The 21,568-nt window shown below is 30.5% G+C and overlaps 1 protein-coding gene across 1 annotated transcript; it reads right to left on the bottom strand.

The window, feature by feature from the left end:
• Positions 1 to 776: 776 nt before the first annotated feature.
• Positions 777 to 2,021, bottom strand: LOC107897650 (uncharacterized). Its single transcript, XM_016823168.2, has one exon. It carries the CDS (start codon positions 1,762 to 1,764, stop codon positions 1,186 to 1,188), a length of 579 nt encoding a protein of 192 aa, XP_016678657.1. The 5' UTR covers positions 1,765 to 2,021; the 3' UTR covers positions 777 to 1,185.
• Between the last annotated feature and the right edge of the window lie 19,547 nt (positions 2,022 to 21,568).

Genomic DNA, 21,568 nt, shown 5'->3' with positions numbered 1-21,568 from the left:
TTCTTTTTTACAAATTAAATTAACTCCTCTATTTATATACTTTTTATGAATTATAATTGTGTTCATGTCTCATTTTTATAGAATTATTCAAAATATAAATTTTATTTTTAAGTTAGAGGTTGCTAGGTTTCTTCTTAAAATAAAAGATCTCCAGTAAGCTTAAAGTAACGATTTGATGATCAATACCGTAGAATAATATCTATCGACAAGTAAAAAAATATACTTTAAATTCAAGTCGATCTAACAGTCAGTGTCACAGATAAAAGAAAAAAGCTTTTTGAATTTTAGTTCACAAAAACGTGTTGTATCATGAAAAAAGAAAAATTGAATTGTAGAAAAAAATGAGAAAGAGAACTTTCAATTGATACAGACAATATGAACAAAATATATATATAATATAAATTTAAACAATCAAGTAACTTTAATAAAAATTTTTAAATAATTAAATAACCAAAATAATAACTTTTTAATTAAGTGATCTATCATATTTTAGTGACTAATAATATAATTTACCTTTAAAAACGACTAGTAAAAGAAAAATAAAAATTTAATAATAAAAAAATCAAAGTAAATTAGTTAAAGAGTAATTAAAATATAAGTTAAAAAGTTTTCTAAGAACTGATAGGATTGCTTTCTTTGCGCCAAACTTCGTAAGCTAAACTTTATAACTCCGTTTTTAGTACATTAAATTAATATAATATTTTAAGATTTTAATATGATTTTTTGGAGCATAGCAAGGGACGTTTTCTAGTAATAATAATAGAAATCTGCTCAAATTTCTCCCTAATTTTATCTTTACTTTACATCGAAGGGACTAAATTGCAAATCTCTTACAAACTTTTTTCACAACGGAGCAGAAAAGCATTTTTCCCATCTCAACATTTTAAAACTCAACCCTCGCCCACTATTCCCCTAATATTACATATCAACCCCCTTGATTTTTCTTTTTTCCTTAAAGAAACCCCACTTGTTTAACGCATAAACTGATAAGCAGGGAATATTATCTAATCGCCCCTAAAATTTTCCAGATTTTCAAATCCGTCCACCGTCTTCAAAAAATATCACGGAGGGCATCGGATCTTGAAAATTCCGGAGATATCTAAATAGAGACGAAACGTATCAAGAGAGAGATGGAGATAAAAAGAGACGCAGGCTTATTTGGATCCAAATCTAAATATTCGGGTATCAGAGATCAAGCCGTAGCAAACGCCTGAGATCCCTTGTAGCTGAATCATCGACCGGAACCTGTTTCTTCTTCGAGAAAGTTGGTAAAGGAAGTGAGCTCGGTGCCGGAGAAACGGAGAAAGCCGATCCGGCATACACGTCGGATTTTACGGTCACCGAAGACTTAGCATCCACGATTTTGATCTGTTTAGGGACCATTTCCGGATCCGGACCCAAACGATCCGTACCCATAACAACCAAACCCCCTTCCCTTCCACCACCGCCATTGTCGATCTTGATCTTCGAATCCAACGACTCACCTCGTCTCATAATCGTAACCTTCTCCACCATAACATTGTTCCTCACCGTCTTCAAGTCATCGGCGGAGCTGTATTTCTTCGAAATCCCCTGCTCCGATCCGATCCGCTTCCTCTGAACGGGTTTCCTGTTAGATCTACCATTTCCATTGTTATTGTTGTAGTTATGATAATAACTAGGATTAAAGCTACCGTTTCCGTATCTCCGGCGAGGACACGCCGTCGGAGGTAACCGAATCCGTTCGATCAAACAATCCTGAGGTCGTAAAACTTCACTCCCCATATTAATTAACTCAAAACAACCCCAAATAAAATCAAAGACAAAGCGATAATTAGATATATAAATTTTACAGGAAAAAAAAAAGGGATTCTCGAATATTTTACGATCTCATAAGGGGAAATCAAAGGAAAAAAGGAAGGATTTTTTTTTTTCTAGAAATTTTTCTTAATTTAAAAATTTTTAAAAAATCCCTTCCTTTTATTATTTTTATTTCTATTTTTCTGCTCTGCTGAGGCTTAAAATCTGCCGAGTCGAAAGAGATAAGGGAAAGGGTATTATATAGGCGGAAATTAATGAAATGGCGAGGAAAAAGAGGGGCTGGGTCAGGGTCGGGTTTTCGGGTTGTTTTGGTCTACGTTTTATGTGTTGACGCGTCAGATGGGTCCCATAAACCCGGGCGGCTCGGGTTTTGGAGCCAGGTGGGGCCCGACAAAAAAGAATGGGGTGAGTTGCTGTAACGGAAACCGTTAAGTGAAATCAAAGTGTTGTTTGGTTGTCTTTATCTAAAGAGGCTTTCGATGATAACGGAGGTTGGCGACGTAATGGTGAGTTGTCGGCTTGTAAGATTTTTTATTTATTTTTAAATAATTTATTGTTATAGTATTTTAGGTGAGGGGACCATAATGTCGTTGCCACTTATTTATGTGGTGAAACAGTGGTTTGGTTTTGGTTTGCTATGTGCTCATAAATCAATTTCTTGTCCTTTTTATATATATATAATTAAAAAAATTGCCATAGAAAATATGTTGCCTTAAAACAATGTATTTTCAAATATTTTTATTAGTAAATTAATAGAAAAAAGAAAAAGACTGGTCTGTATTTTATAATGTTTCCCTTCCAAGATTATATATTTTAATACTTTTAATTTAATAAAATTAATTCTTAATTAGATGAAATTATAGTATTAGAATATTATTATGGGATATTATCTTTTAAAAATATATAAATTTATTTATATATCTTTCATACTCCTACATACGTACGATGGTATAAATATTATGTGAATTTTATGTGTTGGCTTAATAGTCAGGATGTTCACCATCCCAAATGTGGTATAAATTTGAGTCACTCTAGTTACATTACTATTAGAGCTTTGACATTTTCTTATAATTTACCCACAAAAAATTTAATTATATAATCTGAATCTAATCTTGTTGGATGATATTTAATTAATTCAAAATTTAAAATCGGTGTAAATGTAATACCACATTTTATATGCTAGAAATTAATTCTAAATAAAAAGCAAAAGAGGCTTCTATGATGAAATAAATAATTTTAATTATTTAATCTAACAAAAAAATATTATAATGGGAACGTAATTGTTGATGCAAAATCGAAAGAACGAGTCATACGGGAATAACACGTAAAAGACGTAATCCCAGTAATTTCGAGCTCAATAAAGTTTGGTCAAAGTATTTTATTTGTAAGTCATATTTGGATTGTATTCCACACTGTTTGACCCAGTTGCCATTGACTTATATTGAGTGGGAAGTTTCCTATATTTGTAGACCTAATGAATTGTTATTTTGAAGGAGTACCAAGGACCTTTTAGACATTCACTACATCAAAAACAAAATATTATTTAACCTTTCTCACAAATATATTTGTTGTAAATTGTTAATAACCTATTTTTTAATATTTTTATATATGTTTTTTTTGACACAATGACTAAAACTACACATATACTCTTCCAAACTTATAAATAGAGGTGAGCAAAATCCTATCCAATTCGAAAAACTCGATAAAAAATTTAAATTTTGAATTAAATAGTTTGAGTTATTTTAATTAATCAAGTTATTCGGATCAACTCGAATAAAAAATTAAGTTTTTCGGTTTAACTCGAATATGAATTACACAATTCGAATTATTTGAAAATTCAAATAAGAACAGACAAAACTACGTCGTTTTGATAAATGTTTAGTTTTTTTAAATTTAAAATTCAAAATAATTAAATTAAAAGGTAAAATTATGTCGTTTTGATAAATGTTTTACCCATTAAGTTAAAAGGCAAAATCATTATATTGTTCATGTAGTTAAATAATCTTGTACTTCGTCTACTAGTTAAATAATCGGTCCATCTAAATGCAACATTAAGTATAAATAATAGGATTCGTTAACTAGCCTCGATTTGCCTCAAAAATTTTTGACTGGATTCGATTCGATTCGATTCGAAAAAAGTTCAAATTGAGTTCGGTTGCTAAAATAGGATTTGTCAACTCGACTAACTTGAAATTTTTTTACTCAATTCAACTCGACTCGATCGAATACTCACCCCTATAGGAGGATAATGCGTTTCAGCGCACTCAAACCCATGTCCTCCTTCATTGGCAACAATGTCCATACTAGTCAAGTTAAAACTCAATCGATATTAATCAATTAATCTTTCATAGAAATTTTATTACGAATATAAAGGTGTGTTTAAAATAATATATAGTAAATAATGAAATATATTATTTGAAAATAATTAATAATAATAACACATGAAACATGCACAATGTTAAAATAAAAAAATAGATTAAATTATCAGTAAAACAAAATTTAAATACATCATATTAAGAATATCAATTGAATACAATCATCATGGTAGTTGGTGCCAAATTAATTTGTGACACCAACTCAATTAACAAATTTATTAATATATATTATATATATAATTGATGGAAGTAATAAAGTATGTATAATAAAATTAAAATATATAAAAAATATATTAAAATGAATCTTTGATTGGGTGATAAATTTAATATATTTATAATACAAATATTATTGGTTCAAATCTTATTATATGCATATTTTTTATTTTTAATAAATATTAAAATAATTTCAGATAATATAAATTATTTTAAATAAAATAGGATGTTTTAATAATTTTTTTAATCGAATTGACTCGTGACACCAACACCATCAAGGGTTTAAATAATAATATAAATAATATATTAACTAGATTAAATACGTTTCTCGTACTTGTAAAATTACATGACTATATAAATATGCAAATTACTAAAGATATTAGCTTAGTTTATTTCTCATACGTTGCACAGGTTACATTTCATATGAAAAATATGTATTATCTTTTTCAAAATTTAAGAAATAATTTAATTATTGAAACTTTACATTAAAACTTTTTAAAAATAAATATTTTAAAATTTAAATATTTTTAATGTAATAAAGTGTGACTGATAATGAAATTTACATAAAAAGAACAATTTATTTTTTAAACAAAATATTAATAACTCTACATTTTTAATCTTGAAATCGACGTTAAAGATTATCAAAATAGGTGATAAATAAATTAAATTGAAATCAATAATTTATTTAAAATTAAAAAAGAAATTGCAAATTTCAAATTTTATAAGTCTATTAAATCATTTTGTTATTCAGTAATCCTATCTATATTTTAAATATAGATTATAATTTTATTTTCTTTATTTCTTATCATATTTTATGGTAATTATTGCTTATTTTTACACAATTATATTTTAACGTCAAATTAATTACGCAAGCATAATTAGTAATATAAAATGTATAGATTAAAATTAGGAACTACATTTTTACGTTATAACATTATATGCAAATATTTAATAATTATTTTCAAAAAATAAAAAATGGATTTATTTACTAATAAATGTCAAAAAATTAAAAAAATTTACGTATTCACCGATTTCATGTGATTTGCAGAAAAATCAACTTATTGACAGAAAAACGCTTCCAGTTGGAAGCACTTTCTACCACCTCGGCATTAAAAGTGGTAGCACAAATATTTTTTTTCTATTTTCTAGTGTCACCTATTAATGTGAAATTAAAACTTACAAAACAAGTTTTTATATAGCCCCAGAGTCTCATTTCCCTTGTTTTTTTTTTAAGCGATATGGGATATGGGTTTATATAAACTCATAATCCATTTGAAGTTTATTCTTAGACAATATGGAATTACTTACTTTCATACCAACATTTTTTCCCCATGTTTGGTGCTGTGAATAAAAGGAGAGAGAAAGGTGAAGATGTATGTGTGTGAGAGATGTTATTAAATAATAATTCAATTCAATTTTATTTTTTAATATTATTAAAAATGTCATGTATTGATGTGAACTCGGTTACGAGTTGATTCACAATTTTATGTACCCAATCGTCTAAATAGGTACTTGCTCGAATATTGTTAGAAATATGAAGAGAATAGTGCTAAAGAAAATTTGGATAAAACTCTCGAATGTAAACGAACTAGAAAAGAACCGACGTTATGTAACAACACGACCCGTATTCTATAAGGTTGATCGCCACACTTTGGGATGGTGAACAAAGTGGTAAGATCGGTTTTGGTGAACACATCAAGAAAGAATTCTTGATAAGTTCAGTAAGTTCTTGAAAAACAAAGAGATTAACTCAAATGTATTTTAATAATCAGAAAAGTCTCCCTTTACAAAGCTTAAAACTAAACTATTTATAGGACTTAACTAGGTAGCTTAATAGCCAAATTTTGGCCATAAATGTAAACACTAGAATGTTCTAAAATCCCATGTACTTAGTATTGATTACGGTGGCTGCCAATTAATTGCCATAGGGACAAATTCATGCATGTTTCAAACTTAAGCAAAGGTATGTTCATATTGGGTAATAAATTCGGATTCTAGAATCTGTCCATTCATCCCTTCAATTTGGACGATGTATTTAAGGCTCTTTTTTGTTGACCGAATTGTAACGCCCCCAAAATATGAATTCTTGTTTATTGAATCTTGTCATAATTAAGTATATGCTTTAGTGGTTTAAGGTCTTGATTGTGTGTTTGAGATTAGGGTTTCAAGTTTCACTCTTGAAAATTTTGTTAATATTTTACCCAACCTTTATCTTTGAGCTTTCAACTTAAGTTTTATTCTGTGTGAACTTGTGTCAACAATGAGCCTAGTGGTTTAGTGGTTAAGCTTCTATATACTTATTAGTATTGTGTTTGAGTCCCTGCGTGGGCAATAGGAAAATATTTTTATGCTACTTTATAAAATTGGTTTTATTTTTTAATTAAATATTTTTTCCAAAAAATCTCTTCTTTCTCATGTTCTTATTTTTCTTATTTTTCTTTTCATTACTGTCGTTTTTACTTCGTTCTTTTGTTGAATTGTTCATTGTGAGTATGGAGGTTTTTTCTTCAAGTTTTAAGGTTGGGGTATTAAATCCTTGTTTTATGTTGTCTGTTTAATTTGTTACGTTTTAGAGGAAGATTGAGAACTGTAAGGTGCCCACCCAACGACTTAAGCTTTGTGTAATTACTGCTCGTGCAACAGTAAATGTATAGTTCTGATTCAGGGAGTTGTGTTGAAGTTCTTTGACGTAGTTTCAAATTTGAATGCTAGTTTTAGTGAATTGGTTCAGTTAAATCATCTGATTGGCCAATTGGTTGTCATTTTTAGGCTCCGGAATCATCATTGTTGCTTCTACATCTAAATCGTACCAAGTGTGTAACGAAAACCCGAGAAATCAGCGAACGGTGAAAGTCAAAATTGGGGTTGTCGACGTCACACGATCGTGTGCCAGGCCGTGTGATAGACTATGTGAGACACTGACTTGATCCACATGGCCATGTGTCAGGCCATGTGACAGACCTTGTGAGGCACTAATATGAGGCACACAACCATGTGCCAGGATGTGTGGGTCACAATGGACTAGCCAAGTAGGCTGTGTGAATCCACACGAGCGTGTGGGCCAAAATTTTGAAATTCTCCCTGATGTCGTAAACGTCATTCGGATCGAACATAGGCTTTCTGTAGGGTCTGTATGATCTGGATTAAGCTATAAAACTTGATATTTGATGATTTGTTGGAGTATAATTTATTTTCTACACATATGTCTGGTATGATATGTAACAGCCTAATTTTCAGTGGTGTCGAGAATAGTGATTTGAGATCTCTAAATCCGATGAGTGAGTCAAGAATTTAATAAATTAGTACCTATGAGTCAAGTGTGAATATATAAGTATTTTTGAATTAGTGAATTTGGTGATTCAAAAGAATTAATTAGGTAAATTGGGTCGAGAATGAGGTATTGAGACCTCGACTTCATAAACCGAGCCATAAATGTTTTTAGAAATATTTATGGAGTGTTAGTGAGTTAGTATTAAAGTTTTGTTAGAAAATTTTAACGTTTGGATAGTCAATTTATTAACAATGACTAAATTGAAAAAGGTGCAAAATTTGTTAAATAGTGATTAAATAGCTTAAGTGATTAATAAGGAGGGATTTAAAAGGTAATTAGACCCAAATTAAATGGGCTGGACGGTTTGGGCAAGAAAATCAGCAAGAAAATAAGGAGAAATAAGGGCAAAATTGGAAATTTTACAAATTTAACATATAAAATAAATACAAAATTGAAAAATCTAGAGATATCATCCTTTTTCTTCAGCCAAAACGCCATGGGAGGTTTGAAAGAAGCTGGTTTTTCATATTTTTCCATATATCGAGAATCCAAAGATAAACATGGAATAGAGGAAATTTTACAAATTTAACATATAAAATAAAGACAAATTTATAGACTAATCAGAAATTTCCATAACTTCTACAAATTGGCCCAGGTAAGTTCATATGGTTGAGCTTGCATAATTATTTGTTAAATTGAGAACAATATAATGTGTTATTTCATATTTTTGCTATTGAATTGTTAATATTGGGAAATAATGTGAAAATCGAGTTAGAAGTCAAATGGAGGAAAACGCAGGATTGAGTACATTCGTGTTGTGACAAGTGATGTATTGACGAATAAGACCATGGTTGTTCCATGGCAAAATGTGAAATGTAGGTATGGTATTTCCATACCAAGCTATGATATGTAGGTATGGTATTATCCATACTAAGCTATGATACGTAGGTATGGTATTTCCATACCGAGCTATGATACGTAGGTATGGTATTTCCATACCGAGCTATGATCTGTAGGTATGGTATTTTCCATACTGAGTTATGAAATGTATGTATGGCATTTTCCATGAGGAAAACTATATTGAGTTGTGAATCGTGGCACTGAGCAAACGACGTACTCAAATCCATAAGATGACCCTTAATTTGACGAGTATTGGTAAGTGGTCGTTGAAGTTAAGTGCGGGAATATGATTTGATATTTGATACTGAACTCAATTGAGTAGACTCATAATTTGAGATTGTATTTGATAGGAATTGATTATGTAATATTGTATATTGATTGTTTGTAAATGTTTGGTAAGCTTGTTATTATGAGCCTATGAACTTACTAAGCTTCCAAAGCTTACTTTGTGTGTTAATGGTTTCTGTAGATTTACGTGATATCGGTGGATCAGATCAACACATCAGGGCACACTATCTAGATTACTTCGGTAAATTTTATTATGCATCTTAAGGTTTATATGGCATGTATAGGGTTTAATTGAAAGGAAGTGAAGGTGGTATAAACTTAGTTATCAACATTTTTCATTAAAACAGTTTTGGAAAGCAGCAGTAGTTCAACTTTGAAAATTCACCAAAAAATGTGGAAATCAAATTATAGGTTGAATAAAACATGAAATTAAAGCCTTTGAGCCTAATTTTACATAGAAGAAATGGTGTAAGCAAAATAATTTCATATGAGATATTTTAATTTTTGTGAGACAAGGTTAGAATGATTTTGAGTTCCCTATTTTGATTTGGAAAAAATCATTAAAAATTGTACAAAAATAATTATGGGTTATAATTTATATTCTTAAAATCTTTAATAAGTCTATTTTCAAAAGAAACAAACGGGAACATCATCCAAATCCCGTATGGGGAGATAATTAATTTTTAGTGAAGAGGGAATGAAACTATTGGACAGCGAAACTGGGGAGACTTTAAAGAATAAACTGTACTTATTGGCTAGACCAAATTTCTGAAAATTTTATGGTAAAAAGATATGTGAGTCTAGTTTCATAGAAAATTAGCAAATCTTAATTTGGAGTTCTGTAGCTTAATATATAAATAATTTAATGACTGTGACTTGAGTGGACAATTTTGATATGAACATAAATAAATAGTGGAATTATGAGTAATTATTTTGTAAACTCCGGTAACATCCTGTAACCCTGTTCCGGCAACGAATATGAGCTAGGGGTGTTACATGATATCTGCTAAGTAGGTATAATATAAATTATTTTAATATGTTCTAAATCTGTATCGCTGCATACATGTCCCTGATAACTGTTAGTTTGCATCTGCATTGGGATGAGATTTGTGTTAAAGAATGTAGTGTGGGGAGTTTAATTACTTATCGATTCTGGTGGCTAAGCCACATACATATCTGATTCTGGCGATTTCTCGCACATTGATTTGACAGCTAGTCTGCGAATCTTCTGAAATGTGACATACAGTCACTATGCAGTGTGTAGGGATGGATGGGTACTTGATACCCTATATGGTGTGTAAGGATGGTCAAAGACAGTGTGTAGCATATGGCGGTAGAACTTTGAATCTATATCCGATATGCTCTGCATCTGCATTTGATATGCTCTGCATCTATATCTATTATGCTCTGTTTCTATTTTTGTTTCTAGTTCTGAAATCTATTTGAATAAAGATCTGAAAGCATGTCTAAGATTGTTTCCGTTTAATTGTTTAAATACGTTACATATTAAGCTTGTAAGCTCATTTTGCTTGTCTGTTGATTTTAGGTAACCTTCAAACCTAGGCAGGTCGATTGGACGGGAGCTCAGTCAATCAAAACTCTATAAACTTACTATTTCACCTAGATTCATATTGTTGCAAACTATTTGGATTGTTGTTTTTTTTAGATTGAATTTTTATGTTTTGTTGTTATTCGTTTAAATGTTTTTGGCTGGTTTGAATTTTAATTACATAAAGTTGGACTTTTCAAAATAGATCATTCTAACTCTCTAGATTTGATCATAACGTCTAAGTCGGGTTTGAACTGTTACACGAATGGTCACTTTCTAGCCCACACGAACAACCATCTTACATGTGAACATAATTTATGCTCTTGCATAATCGAACAACCACATGGTGTGAAAACTCTTAATTATGTTTTGGAAAAAATGAATAGCCCTTTGAAACTTTAAATAGGTCGGCCATTAGACTCTCCTAGGAACATTAAATCACATGTTAAACATGATATTAGAACACCTTAAATCTAATTAAAAAATTGTAATAAAATGGACAAGTTAGATAACTAGTTTTAAGACACATTTAAAATGCAATAAAACTAACTAATTAAACTATCAACCAATTTATCTAATAAACTACCATATTTAAAAACATGCTTTTAAGACGCATTAAAAACGCAACAACACAAATTTAAACTAGGATTAAAAAGGCTGTGTAATAAAAATAATATGGACGAATCTTTATGCCTTAATAGCCCACATACACACGTTGCATGGATATGAACATTCTCATCTTACATTTAGGCCCTTCAAACTTGGCCCGTCTCGGGTTTGTTTAATCGAGTCACATGGCTTGACTGATATCTCGTCATGTATCAACTCTTAATTAGTTGAAAGAAATTTTCTAACAAATATAATAGTATAGGCCATAATAGTCATGAAATTATAGTTTAGATCATTTTTTGAAAAAAAATTATATTTAACCAAAAAATATATAATTTGAAGGTTGCTTATTCCAACTTTTATTTTATACAACAATAGTATAAAAATATAATTCAAAAGATAATAATAAAATGAACCAAACAAACATGATTATTAGTGATAATTACGGGATCGTATGATACTTTTTCATTAGTGTTTACACAAATACTAAAACTCTAAAGTTGATTATAAGTTAAGTGAAATGAACTAAACAAAAATAATTAAAAATAAATAAATTTTCAACATAAAAACAAAAATACAACACTTTATATTCGTCTCTTTGTATTTTCAATTTAATATATATTCTAGAATACTCTCTATATTTTTATAAAGAAAACAGATTTGTGTAGCTTTTAATCTTTTGTTGTTATTTGTAAAAACAGATAAAAAATTTGCAAGTGTAAATAATATTTTTAAATATAAATTAATACATGTATAAAGAAAACAGATTTGTGTAGCTTTTAATCTTTTGTTGTTATTTGTAAAAACAGATAAAAAATTTGCAAGTGTAAATAATATTTTTAAATATAAATTAATACATGATTATAAAATAAAAAATAACACAAATACGGTACGAATGTAGAATATTTTCATGATAAAAAATGGAAGAACATAAAAATAATTATAAAATATAGTGTAGCCTTTAATCTTATGTTGTCTAGGAACAAGCTGCAAATGGATTATGAGTCTATATATACCCATATCCCACATCCTACATCGCTTAAGAAAAGCGAAATGAGACTTTGAGTCTATATAAAGACTTGTTTTGTAAATTTTATTTCCACATTAATAGGTGGCACCAAGAAATAAAAAATATCAGTGTTGCTACTTTCAGTGGCGATGTGACACAAAACGCTTTCAGCTGAAAGTGTTTTTTGGTCAATACGTTGAAAACATTTCTAGCTGTAAGCGTTTTTCTACAATTCACCTGAAAACGCTTCCAAATTGAAGCATTTTCGTAAAATCGACCTATTGCCGAAAATTTTTCAAAAATTGGTCTATTCCCATAATTTTTTTGAGCAAGTGTGTGATCCAATTTGTTTCAAAAAGAGAAGAGCTACAACACGATATTCTACCTTCACAGGCTAACGAGAAACTATGTGTTGTTTCTTAGAGCACTAGGAAATTGGAGTAGACCCAAGACAGATGATATACCTAGTGACTGAACAACAATCGGTGATATCACTAGCCTAGTCGACATTAATATATATGTAGAGAGCGGTATGGGCCTTAGAGGAAATACAGATAACATAAGAAGATGTTTTCTTGAGATACCGAATGAGTCTTTTGACTACTTTCTAGTGATTGAGGGATCGAGAGTTGCTGAATTGAGTAAGCTTGTTGATTGAGAAGGATATGTTTGGCCTTGTGAAAGATAGATACTTTTGAAATTTTCCTAAAACACTCCTATGCTCATTAGCATCTATTTTGAGAGCTTTATCATTAATAATTAATGTCTCAAACATACTCAGGCGATTAAATAGCCTTACTCTCGTGCATACTACAATCATGAAACACCTATTGGATATATTTAGATTAAGTCAAGAATAGCCTGTTGTCATTACAATGAACTTAAATACCCAAGAAAAATACAACAATCCAAGATATTTAATGAAAATTTCTTGGCAAGTGATTGAATAACATTCTGAACAAGCAATTCAATGTTTTTGATGACGATGATGATCTCATGAACATATATCAATATGTAGATAGCGGCTCTCATATTATGTAAAGCAAAGAGAGAATTGTCACACATAGACTTTTGGATCCAGTTATCACAAAAAAGGTTGTAAGAGCATCGTACCATGCTTTTGGTGCTTGTTGGAGTCCATAAATGGCTTTTTACAACCAGTTGACATAATTTGGAAAATCAAGATGCTCAAAACCCAGAGGGTGGGACATGTAGACTTCCTCATTGAGTTTGCTTTGTAGAAAGGCATTGTTTATGTCAATTTAATGCAATTGCCAATTATGTTGGACAATAATAGTCAGTACTTTAGGAATCGTAGTTGGATTTACCATAGGCTAAATGTGTCATAGAAATCAATACCAGGTCATTGTATGAATCCTTTTGTAATTAGACATATTTTGTACCTATCAATAAATTCGCTAGCCTTTGGTTTAATATGGAACAATCACTTACAAAGGACAATGTTTTTGGTGGGGTTGTGTAGAACCAATTCCCATGTCTGATTTTTCATTAGCACATCAAATTCAACTTGCATTGCCACTCTCCAAGAAATAGATTTTTGGGCTTGTTTGTAAATGAAAGAATAGTGAGATTAGTAGATATAACTTAAGCTATGTAGTCAATAATTTCATGGCACTTAAAGATATTATTTTGCGACCATGTGACTACTCGATAAGGTTCGAGTTGGGTTATATGTGTGATTTTTGTAACAGGTTGAATATTTAATGGCTAGTTAGTAGGTCGTTTCAGGTTTGGGGTGAGAGATGGAGGGTGATGATGGTACACTTAAGTAATGGGTGGTCTGACAATTTTGGAAGGTGAGAGTAAAAAGGTGAGTTGCTAAGCTACTGAGTAGTTGAGAACGAAAAACAAAGTGCATACCTTGGATAGAATTTGCGTGAATAGTTAGAGATGGGACAACATACTATGCAATAAAACAATGGCTAAAAGCGGGCCTAGAGTTTGGCTAACCAAAATGTTAAGTAGAAGGGAAGTATTATTGGTATCAGGTATATATTGGTCTGTGGAGGAAATTGGTTGAGTGACATTGGAAAAAATATGTTCCCATTGCAAAGATGGATATTTTGAGTTTAGATGGGAAAATATATTTTTAAAGGGAAAAATATTTTCCAGAAATTTGACATCTCATGAAAAAAAATTTAGAAAAAATGCAACCAAAACACTGGTGACAATGATGTGAAAGTGAAAAAAGAGATAAACACAAGGTTTAGAATAATAAGCTAATTTATGTTTTGCATATGGTTGAACTCGAGGGTAGAATAAGCAACCAAAAGTGCGGATAGAGTCATATTTGGGTTTTTCGTGTAAATGGGCTTCAGAAGGAGATTTATGGTTAAGTATAAATGTAAGGAGTCGATTGATAAGATAGATGACATGATGACAAGAAAATGACCAAAAATCAGATTCTAAGGTAGCTTGGTGAAGTAGGGTTTTAACAATTTCGATAATGTGTCATGGCGTCTTTTGGCTAGGGCAATTCATTGAGGAGTGTAAGGAGGTGATATAAGATGCTGGATGCCATTGGAGGTGAGATAGAGATTAAGGGAATGATATCTGCCTTTAAAATTAGTTTATAGTGTCAATATTTTGTGACCAAAATGGTTTTCAAGCACAATATGTAAATTTCGAAAAATATTTTGAACCTCATATTTGTGCTTTAGAGTGAATAGTCATATTTACTTAGTAAATTAATCCACAAATAAACTAATAAAGTTTTTGTCAATTGATAACACCAAGGAGGATGCCTATAAGCCACTAACTGAGAGAAGAAAGTTGAAAAACTTGAGGTGTATGCCACTACGTCGTGACGTGACATTTGTTTCGCCGGGACGAAGCTGACGTAGCATGGTCGAGACAAAGGCTCTCTTCTTGTCTTGACGTCGACGATTCATCAGGACGAAAAACACTTCCTCGTTGTGACGTCACACACTGTTTGATCCGAAAATGCTAGGCATAACTCCATAGTAAGGCTATTATGTCTCAATGGTCCTTTAGTAGTCCCCATGGACAATCCATAGCAGGTGGCCAAAAGTGAGTGGTTTGAGGCATTTGAATGGCTGGTCACAAATGGTCATTATTGATGATACAAGATGGAGGGTGTAACGCCCCCACGCCCGAAACCGTCGCCGGAGTCGAGCTTGAGGAGTTACCGAACATAATTTATCAAAATAAGAACTTCAAATCTTTTGTTTCTACATTCACAGCTTTCTAGCTACTCGTGTCATAGTTACAAGAAAAATCATATCTCGAGTTACGAAACTCGAAATCAAGATACGTAAATTTTCCATAAATCTAGACTCATATATCTATTTACTAATTTTTTTTCTAGAATTTTGGTTGGGCCAATTAGTACAGTTTATTAGTTAAAGTCTCCCCTGTTTCAGAGTTTGACTGCTCTGACCTCTGTGTATTACGAATCAAATATCTCCCTGTACAGAGTTTCAATGACTATACCGTTTGCTTCTAATAAAACTAGACTCAATAAGGAATCTGTAAATATAAATTATGACTTCTAATTATCTTTGAAAAATTTATTGTGAATTTCCAAAGTCATAACAGGGGATCCAGAAATTGCTCTGGCCCTATTTCACAAAAATTTAAACATCTCATAAAATATAACTCATATACCTGTTTTGTTCCATCCATATGAAAATAGACTCATAATTCTTCAATTCCATATATTATTCACCATCTAATTGTATCTCTACTATTTTTAGTGATTTTTCAAACTCACGTCACTGCTGCTGACTGAATCTATTTTATGGTAAATTTTACCTATTTCATGGTTTCCATGGATTAGCTAGCAATTTAGCATACATAACACCAAATATGATTATGATTAGCCATTCCAATGGCTAGTCATTACCAAGCATTTCCATACCACTCAATAACCATATCATAAGACCATATACACAAAATTATTATAATGCTATACATGCCATACTCAAAATATACAAGCCATTATGCCAAGATGGTATACGGATAGTGTGAGCGTGCCTCCGACCGTTTCCGATTCCGAGCTGGCTTGTCAACACTACAAGGAATGAAAAGGAGGGAGTAAGCATAAATGCTTAGTAAGCTCACATGCAAATAGCAAGTAACACAACTATATGCGCAAACATAAAACATCATTTGCATAATCATCACCGAGACATTCATATCACATTTTCATTTATCATCTTACCATATTGTTGTTATATCGAGTTTTCAACCCGAGGGTTAAGTACATACCTGTTAAAAGTATTCATTTCACAACACTTACCAATACGTCCCTTTCATCTCGAGTATTCCTCCATTTGAGTAGAATTTTACCCGTTGAACACATCGGAATATAATTCGGATACATGGAAAGTTTGCACATAAATGCCACATATGTAGCCAAGCTACCATGTAACCCGCCCATAAGTGAACTCGGACTCAACTCAACGAGCTCGGGCGTTCGCATCCATAAGTGAACTCGGACTCAACTCAACGAGCTCAGATGCCTAGTTACATCTCTCGAACTCGGACTCAACTCAACGAGTTCGAACATTTGCATCCATAAGTGAACTCGGACTCAACTCAATGAGTTCGGATGCCCAAACATCCTAGTGACATGTCACTTGTATCCTAATCTATTCCTAAGGTTCAAACGGGCGTTTTCCTCGATCACACATCTTTGCCATCTTCCACGGAATATCGAAATTGATACTTCGGTGATAGTTCATACTCATCAAGTAATTCACATAATTACATATTATTCAACAATAACCACAAAGCATAATATTTCATGATAATAATCAGCATCATATCATATAAACAACATTAAATTGCTTAAAATGACAATTATGTTACTACATTTACACATGAACTTACCTCGTATGCGAAAATGGCTACTTTTACCATTTCGTCCACAACTTGGTATTTTCTCCATTTTAGCCCGAATTTCAGTTTTCCTTGCTAATCGAGCTTGGAAGCTTGAAAAACCCTAGCCATGGTTTCTCCTTGCTATATTCGGCCATGGGGTTGAAGATGAGCAAAATTGGCTTTTAATTTTGTATTTTAATTCATTTTACCCCTAAATGACCAAAATGCCCTTACTACTAAACTTTCCAAAATTCCATCCATGTCCAATTTTTGTCCATAGACATTGAAATTGGTAAAATTGCTATTTAAGACCTCCTAATTAATATTTCAAAACAATTTCATACTAGAAACTTCTAGAATGCAAGTTTTACAAATTATTCGATTTAGTCCCTAATTTCAATTTAAGCACTTTATGCATAAAATTTCTTCATGAAATTTTCACACAATCATGCAATCATATCATAGACCTCAAAATAATCATAAAATAATTATTTCTATCTCGGATTTTATGGTCACGAAACTACTATTCCGACTAGGCCCAAAATCAGGATATTACAGAGGGTAACCTGCGAGTGCCTTTTAAGCCGCTTCTCCTGCTGCCATGTGTATAATACCCCGTACCCGTATACATTGCCGGAATAGGGTACGAGGTATTATCGGAGTTTATGATTTTTTTATATGCAATATAGCCCATTTATAAATATCTAACCTTCCATGCAATATTAAATCGAGACCAATCCACATCAACCAAACCAATTCAACATGTTTTCAAGATAAATTCATGCATATTTATAAGATAACGTCATCACATACCGAAAACCAGGTTTGTTAACCATACTAATGGCTAACTTTACATTCATTTCACGTTAATATTTACTTTATTAGCTTATACATGCCATTGATTTCCAAAATAAAGTTTCTTTATATACCGAAATCCTGAGGTTGATAGTGTGATGTGTCTCCGACCAAATCCGACCTCCGAGCTCTTAACACTACAAAATAGGGAAAAAGGAAACGGGGTAAGCACTTTGTGCTTAGTAAGGTCATGTAACAAGAATTATACTTACCTAATATTTTAAATACAATACAATAAACATTCATATATCCATTCAATGCATTATTACCCTAATATGCACAAACTCAACATTCAAGTTAGTACAATAATTTCCATGTACCAATAATATATACCATGATTGATGAACTCATCAATATCATAATTTCCATTTCCTTGTTATTTTTTCATATTTATCCCGTTGAATTTATCGGAATTTCGATGGATTTTCAGAGGTACACTTTTAGTGTACAATTCCGGGTCCGTCAATTCATATTCATGTGCACACATTTCCATTTCAGAAAGCACACTCCTGCGAACCTCAACCTTGCAGCGGGATTACTAGTCCAGGCTAAATCTCCTGCAATATAAACTCATAGAGTATTGTCGGGATTACCAGTCCAGGCTAAATCCCCTGCAACGACAATTACTCTAATGAGCTTGGATCTGAATTACCAGTCTAGGCTAAATTCAGACCCTAATTCGGATTACCCGTCCGGGCTAAATCCATTTTACACATATTCTTCGAGAGGACTATATCAAGATAGGATCACCCGTCCGGGCTAGATCCTTTTTACCGTCAATTCCTTTTCAGAGATCCATCGAATTTTCCTTTCATTCAACCGGGATTTCTTCCCATTTTATCAAATATATCAATGTTTCATTAATTTTCATACAATGAACATTCAAATCATATTCACATCAATAACATACAATCTCAAGCATTTAAGAACATAATTCAAGTTACACGAACTTACCTTGATACTTGTTTGTAAACAAAAAAAATCTACTAATCCCGAACTTTTTCCTTTCCTCGATCTAGCTTCGTATTTGAATCTTCTGGATTTAAAGCAAAAATTATGGAATACCAGCTTAGAGAACCCTCCTATGGCGTTTTTAGCTGCTGGAATTGAAGAGAAATGAAGTGAAATCTAGATATTTCCTATTTAATCCTAGCTTTATTTAGTTAATTTTGTAATATTCCAATTTTACCCTTAATTTATCAATTTTCCTGCTGATTTCATGCCTTTGCCGTCCAGCCATAATAAATTTTGGGTCTAATTGCCTTTTAAATCCTTTCTCATTAGACTCTTAAGCTATTTAATCATTCTAGCAACTTTTACACCTATTACAATTTAGTCTTTTTTATTTAATTGACTACCCAAACATTAAAATTTTCTAACGAAATTTTACTACCACATTACTAACGTTTTATAAATATTTATAAAATTATTTTTGACTCGGTTTTACGAGATAGAGGTCCCGATACCTTGTTTTTACCCAATTTCTTCAATAATTTCTTTTTCTAACTAACCACTAAATCGGTAAAATTATTCTATCAATATTTTCACACGATTTTCCTATCATATCAATTTTCATGCAAAAATATTGAAATAAATTTCTCTTTAAATCAGATTTGTGGTTACGAAACCATTATTCCGATAACTTTGAATTTAGGCCATTACAATGTGTCTAAGCTGAGGTAGGGGTATAACAGAAATTGATTTACTAGAGAAATGCATTCATTTATCACTTTAATAAAATATTATAAGTTTCAACATTTATGTATAAACAATAGTAAAAAAATTTACATTCTACAATAATAATTTAGTAAAATGTATTTTTAAGTAATCGCGCATTTCGTCAACCAAATAGCAAAATCTTACATTCTAACCAAATGAAAAAAAAAGGTAATATAATATACTTAGTAATGTGCTAAGTAATCTTACATTCCAACCAAATGAAAAAAAGAAGAAGGTAGTATAATATACCTAGTAATATGCTAAATAATCTTACATTTCAACAATCATATATGTAGATGTAACCTTACATTTCGTGAACTAAACACCCTCTTAAAATCTAATTTATAATATCATTCTACTTAACATTATGTTTAAATTAAAAAAAATCTAAAAAAAAGCCAAGTAAAATGATGGAAATGAATCATCTTTCCCTTATTTGGATAATAGGTTCTGATTATATATGTTCTTTTTTATAATGTCTAGAATTACCTATAGCACCTCCCTAACTCATAAATAGGAGGATAATGCGCTTTAGCGCACTCGAACCCACATCCTCCTACATTGACAATAATACTCATGCTAATCGAGCTAAGATTCAATCGGCTTGTAATAACTTTATTTGTATTATCTATTTTTTAATTAACCGTCTTTAATTTTCAAATTTATTTGATATGCATTCTATAGATTATTAACAATTTTTTCTTCAATTTGGTGAAATAATATTTTCTTAAATAAAAAAAGAGTCAATATATCATTCGATAACAATTTTCTTACTTTTCTACGAAGAATATTAGTGTTTTACAATTTATAATTTTATTTTATTATTGTTATTGTTATTTATGTAATTAGAAATTTCATTCAAAATAAATCATTTCTATTCCTTTTCATAGTTTATCCAAATAAAAAATATTAAAATTATTTTCAATTTTTTTTATTAATTTTAATTATCCAAACAAAAAATAAATATATCCTTTCTTTTCTTTAACCTTCTATTCTTTTTTCTTTTCTTTTATTTTCCTTTCCTTCAATTAATTTTTATCTAAACATGAGGTAAGTTAAGTTAACAAATAACTGATTTTTGGATAATCCTCTAAATTTTGCTTTATATATTAGTTTTATTCAGGGTGAAGTTAAAATTTTTGTTAGGAATGCTAAAATTAAATTGTAATTTTTACAATAGTAAAAATGTAATTTCATTGTTTTAGTAGTCTATATCTTTATAATTTTTAAACGATTAAATCAAATTTTTATTATTTTTATGGGAGGCCAATGTGCAGCTTTATCTTTACTAATTTAAAATTTTAAAAATTTTAAAGAACCTAAATGAAATTTTTTCATTTTAGGGAGGAATAGTACCCTGTTACCCCCTAACTATGCTCCTGGTTCTATTGCACACTCTAGATAAGTGGAAAAAATTAAAATAATATAAAATTTCTAATTAATAATTTTTTAAAATTAATGATTATTGATAAAATAATAAAATAATAAAAATGTACACTCTTATTGATATAAAAAAGTACATGAGTAGTTATTTTTATTTTTTAAATTCAAATAAAAACTATAATAGTAATTTTCTTTGAATTATTAATAATTAAAAGACTTAAATGCCTTTCCTTTATTTTGTTTTTATGCTTTTAATTTAAATTTTTAAGTAATTTTACTAAGTTAATGTTGAATTATTTTATGCCACCAACTCTATAAATAGATATAGGTTATATACATCCCTATTCTGACTAGATCCAACTTGAAAGCTTGAATCCTCCTCCAATAAATATTTAAAAATAAAAATATAATTATTTACATTTTTATAATTAATTTTAATTAAAAATATTTGTAATTACTAAATAGTAATCCAACAAAGTCAATCAAATAAACTAAATCATATGAAAGATTCAACTTGTATAAAAAAAGTTTAAATTTCTCAATTTAATAATTCATTTATTTTACCAATTGATTCTTAATTTGATTGGCATGAGTATTGTTGTTAGCACAAGAGGATGTTGGTTTGAGTGAGTTGAAGCGCATTATCCTCCTATTTATGGTTTGAAGAGGGACTATATAATCAAAACCTATAATAAGATTGTTCAAAAAAAATATTGCAATACATAAATAAT

Source organism: Gossypium hirsutum, chromosome A10 (genome assembly GCF_007990345.1).
Source record: "Gossypium hirsutum isolate 1008001.06 chromosome A10, Gossypium_hirsutum_v2.1, whole genome shotgun sequence".
Classification (NCBI taxonomy): domain Eukaryota; kingdom Viridiplantae; phylum Streptophyta; class Magnoliopsida; order Malvales; family Malvaceae; genus Gossypium; species Gossypium hirsutum.
Note: the sequence above shows the minus strand (reverse complement) of the source record. Positions and strands in the feature narration are given on the sequence as shown.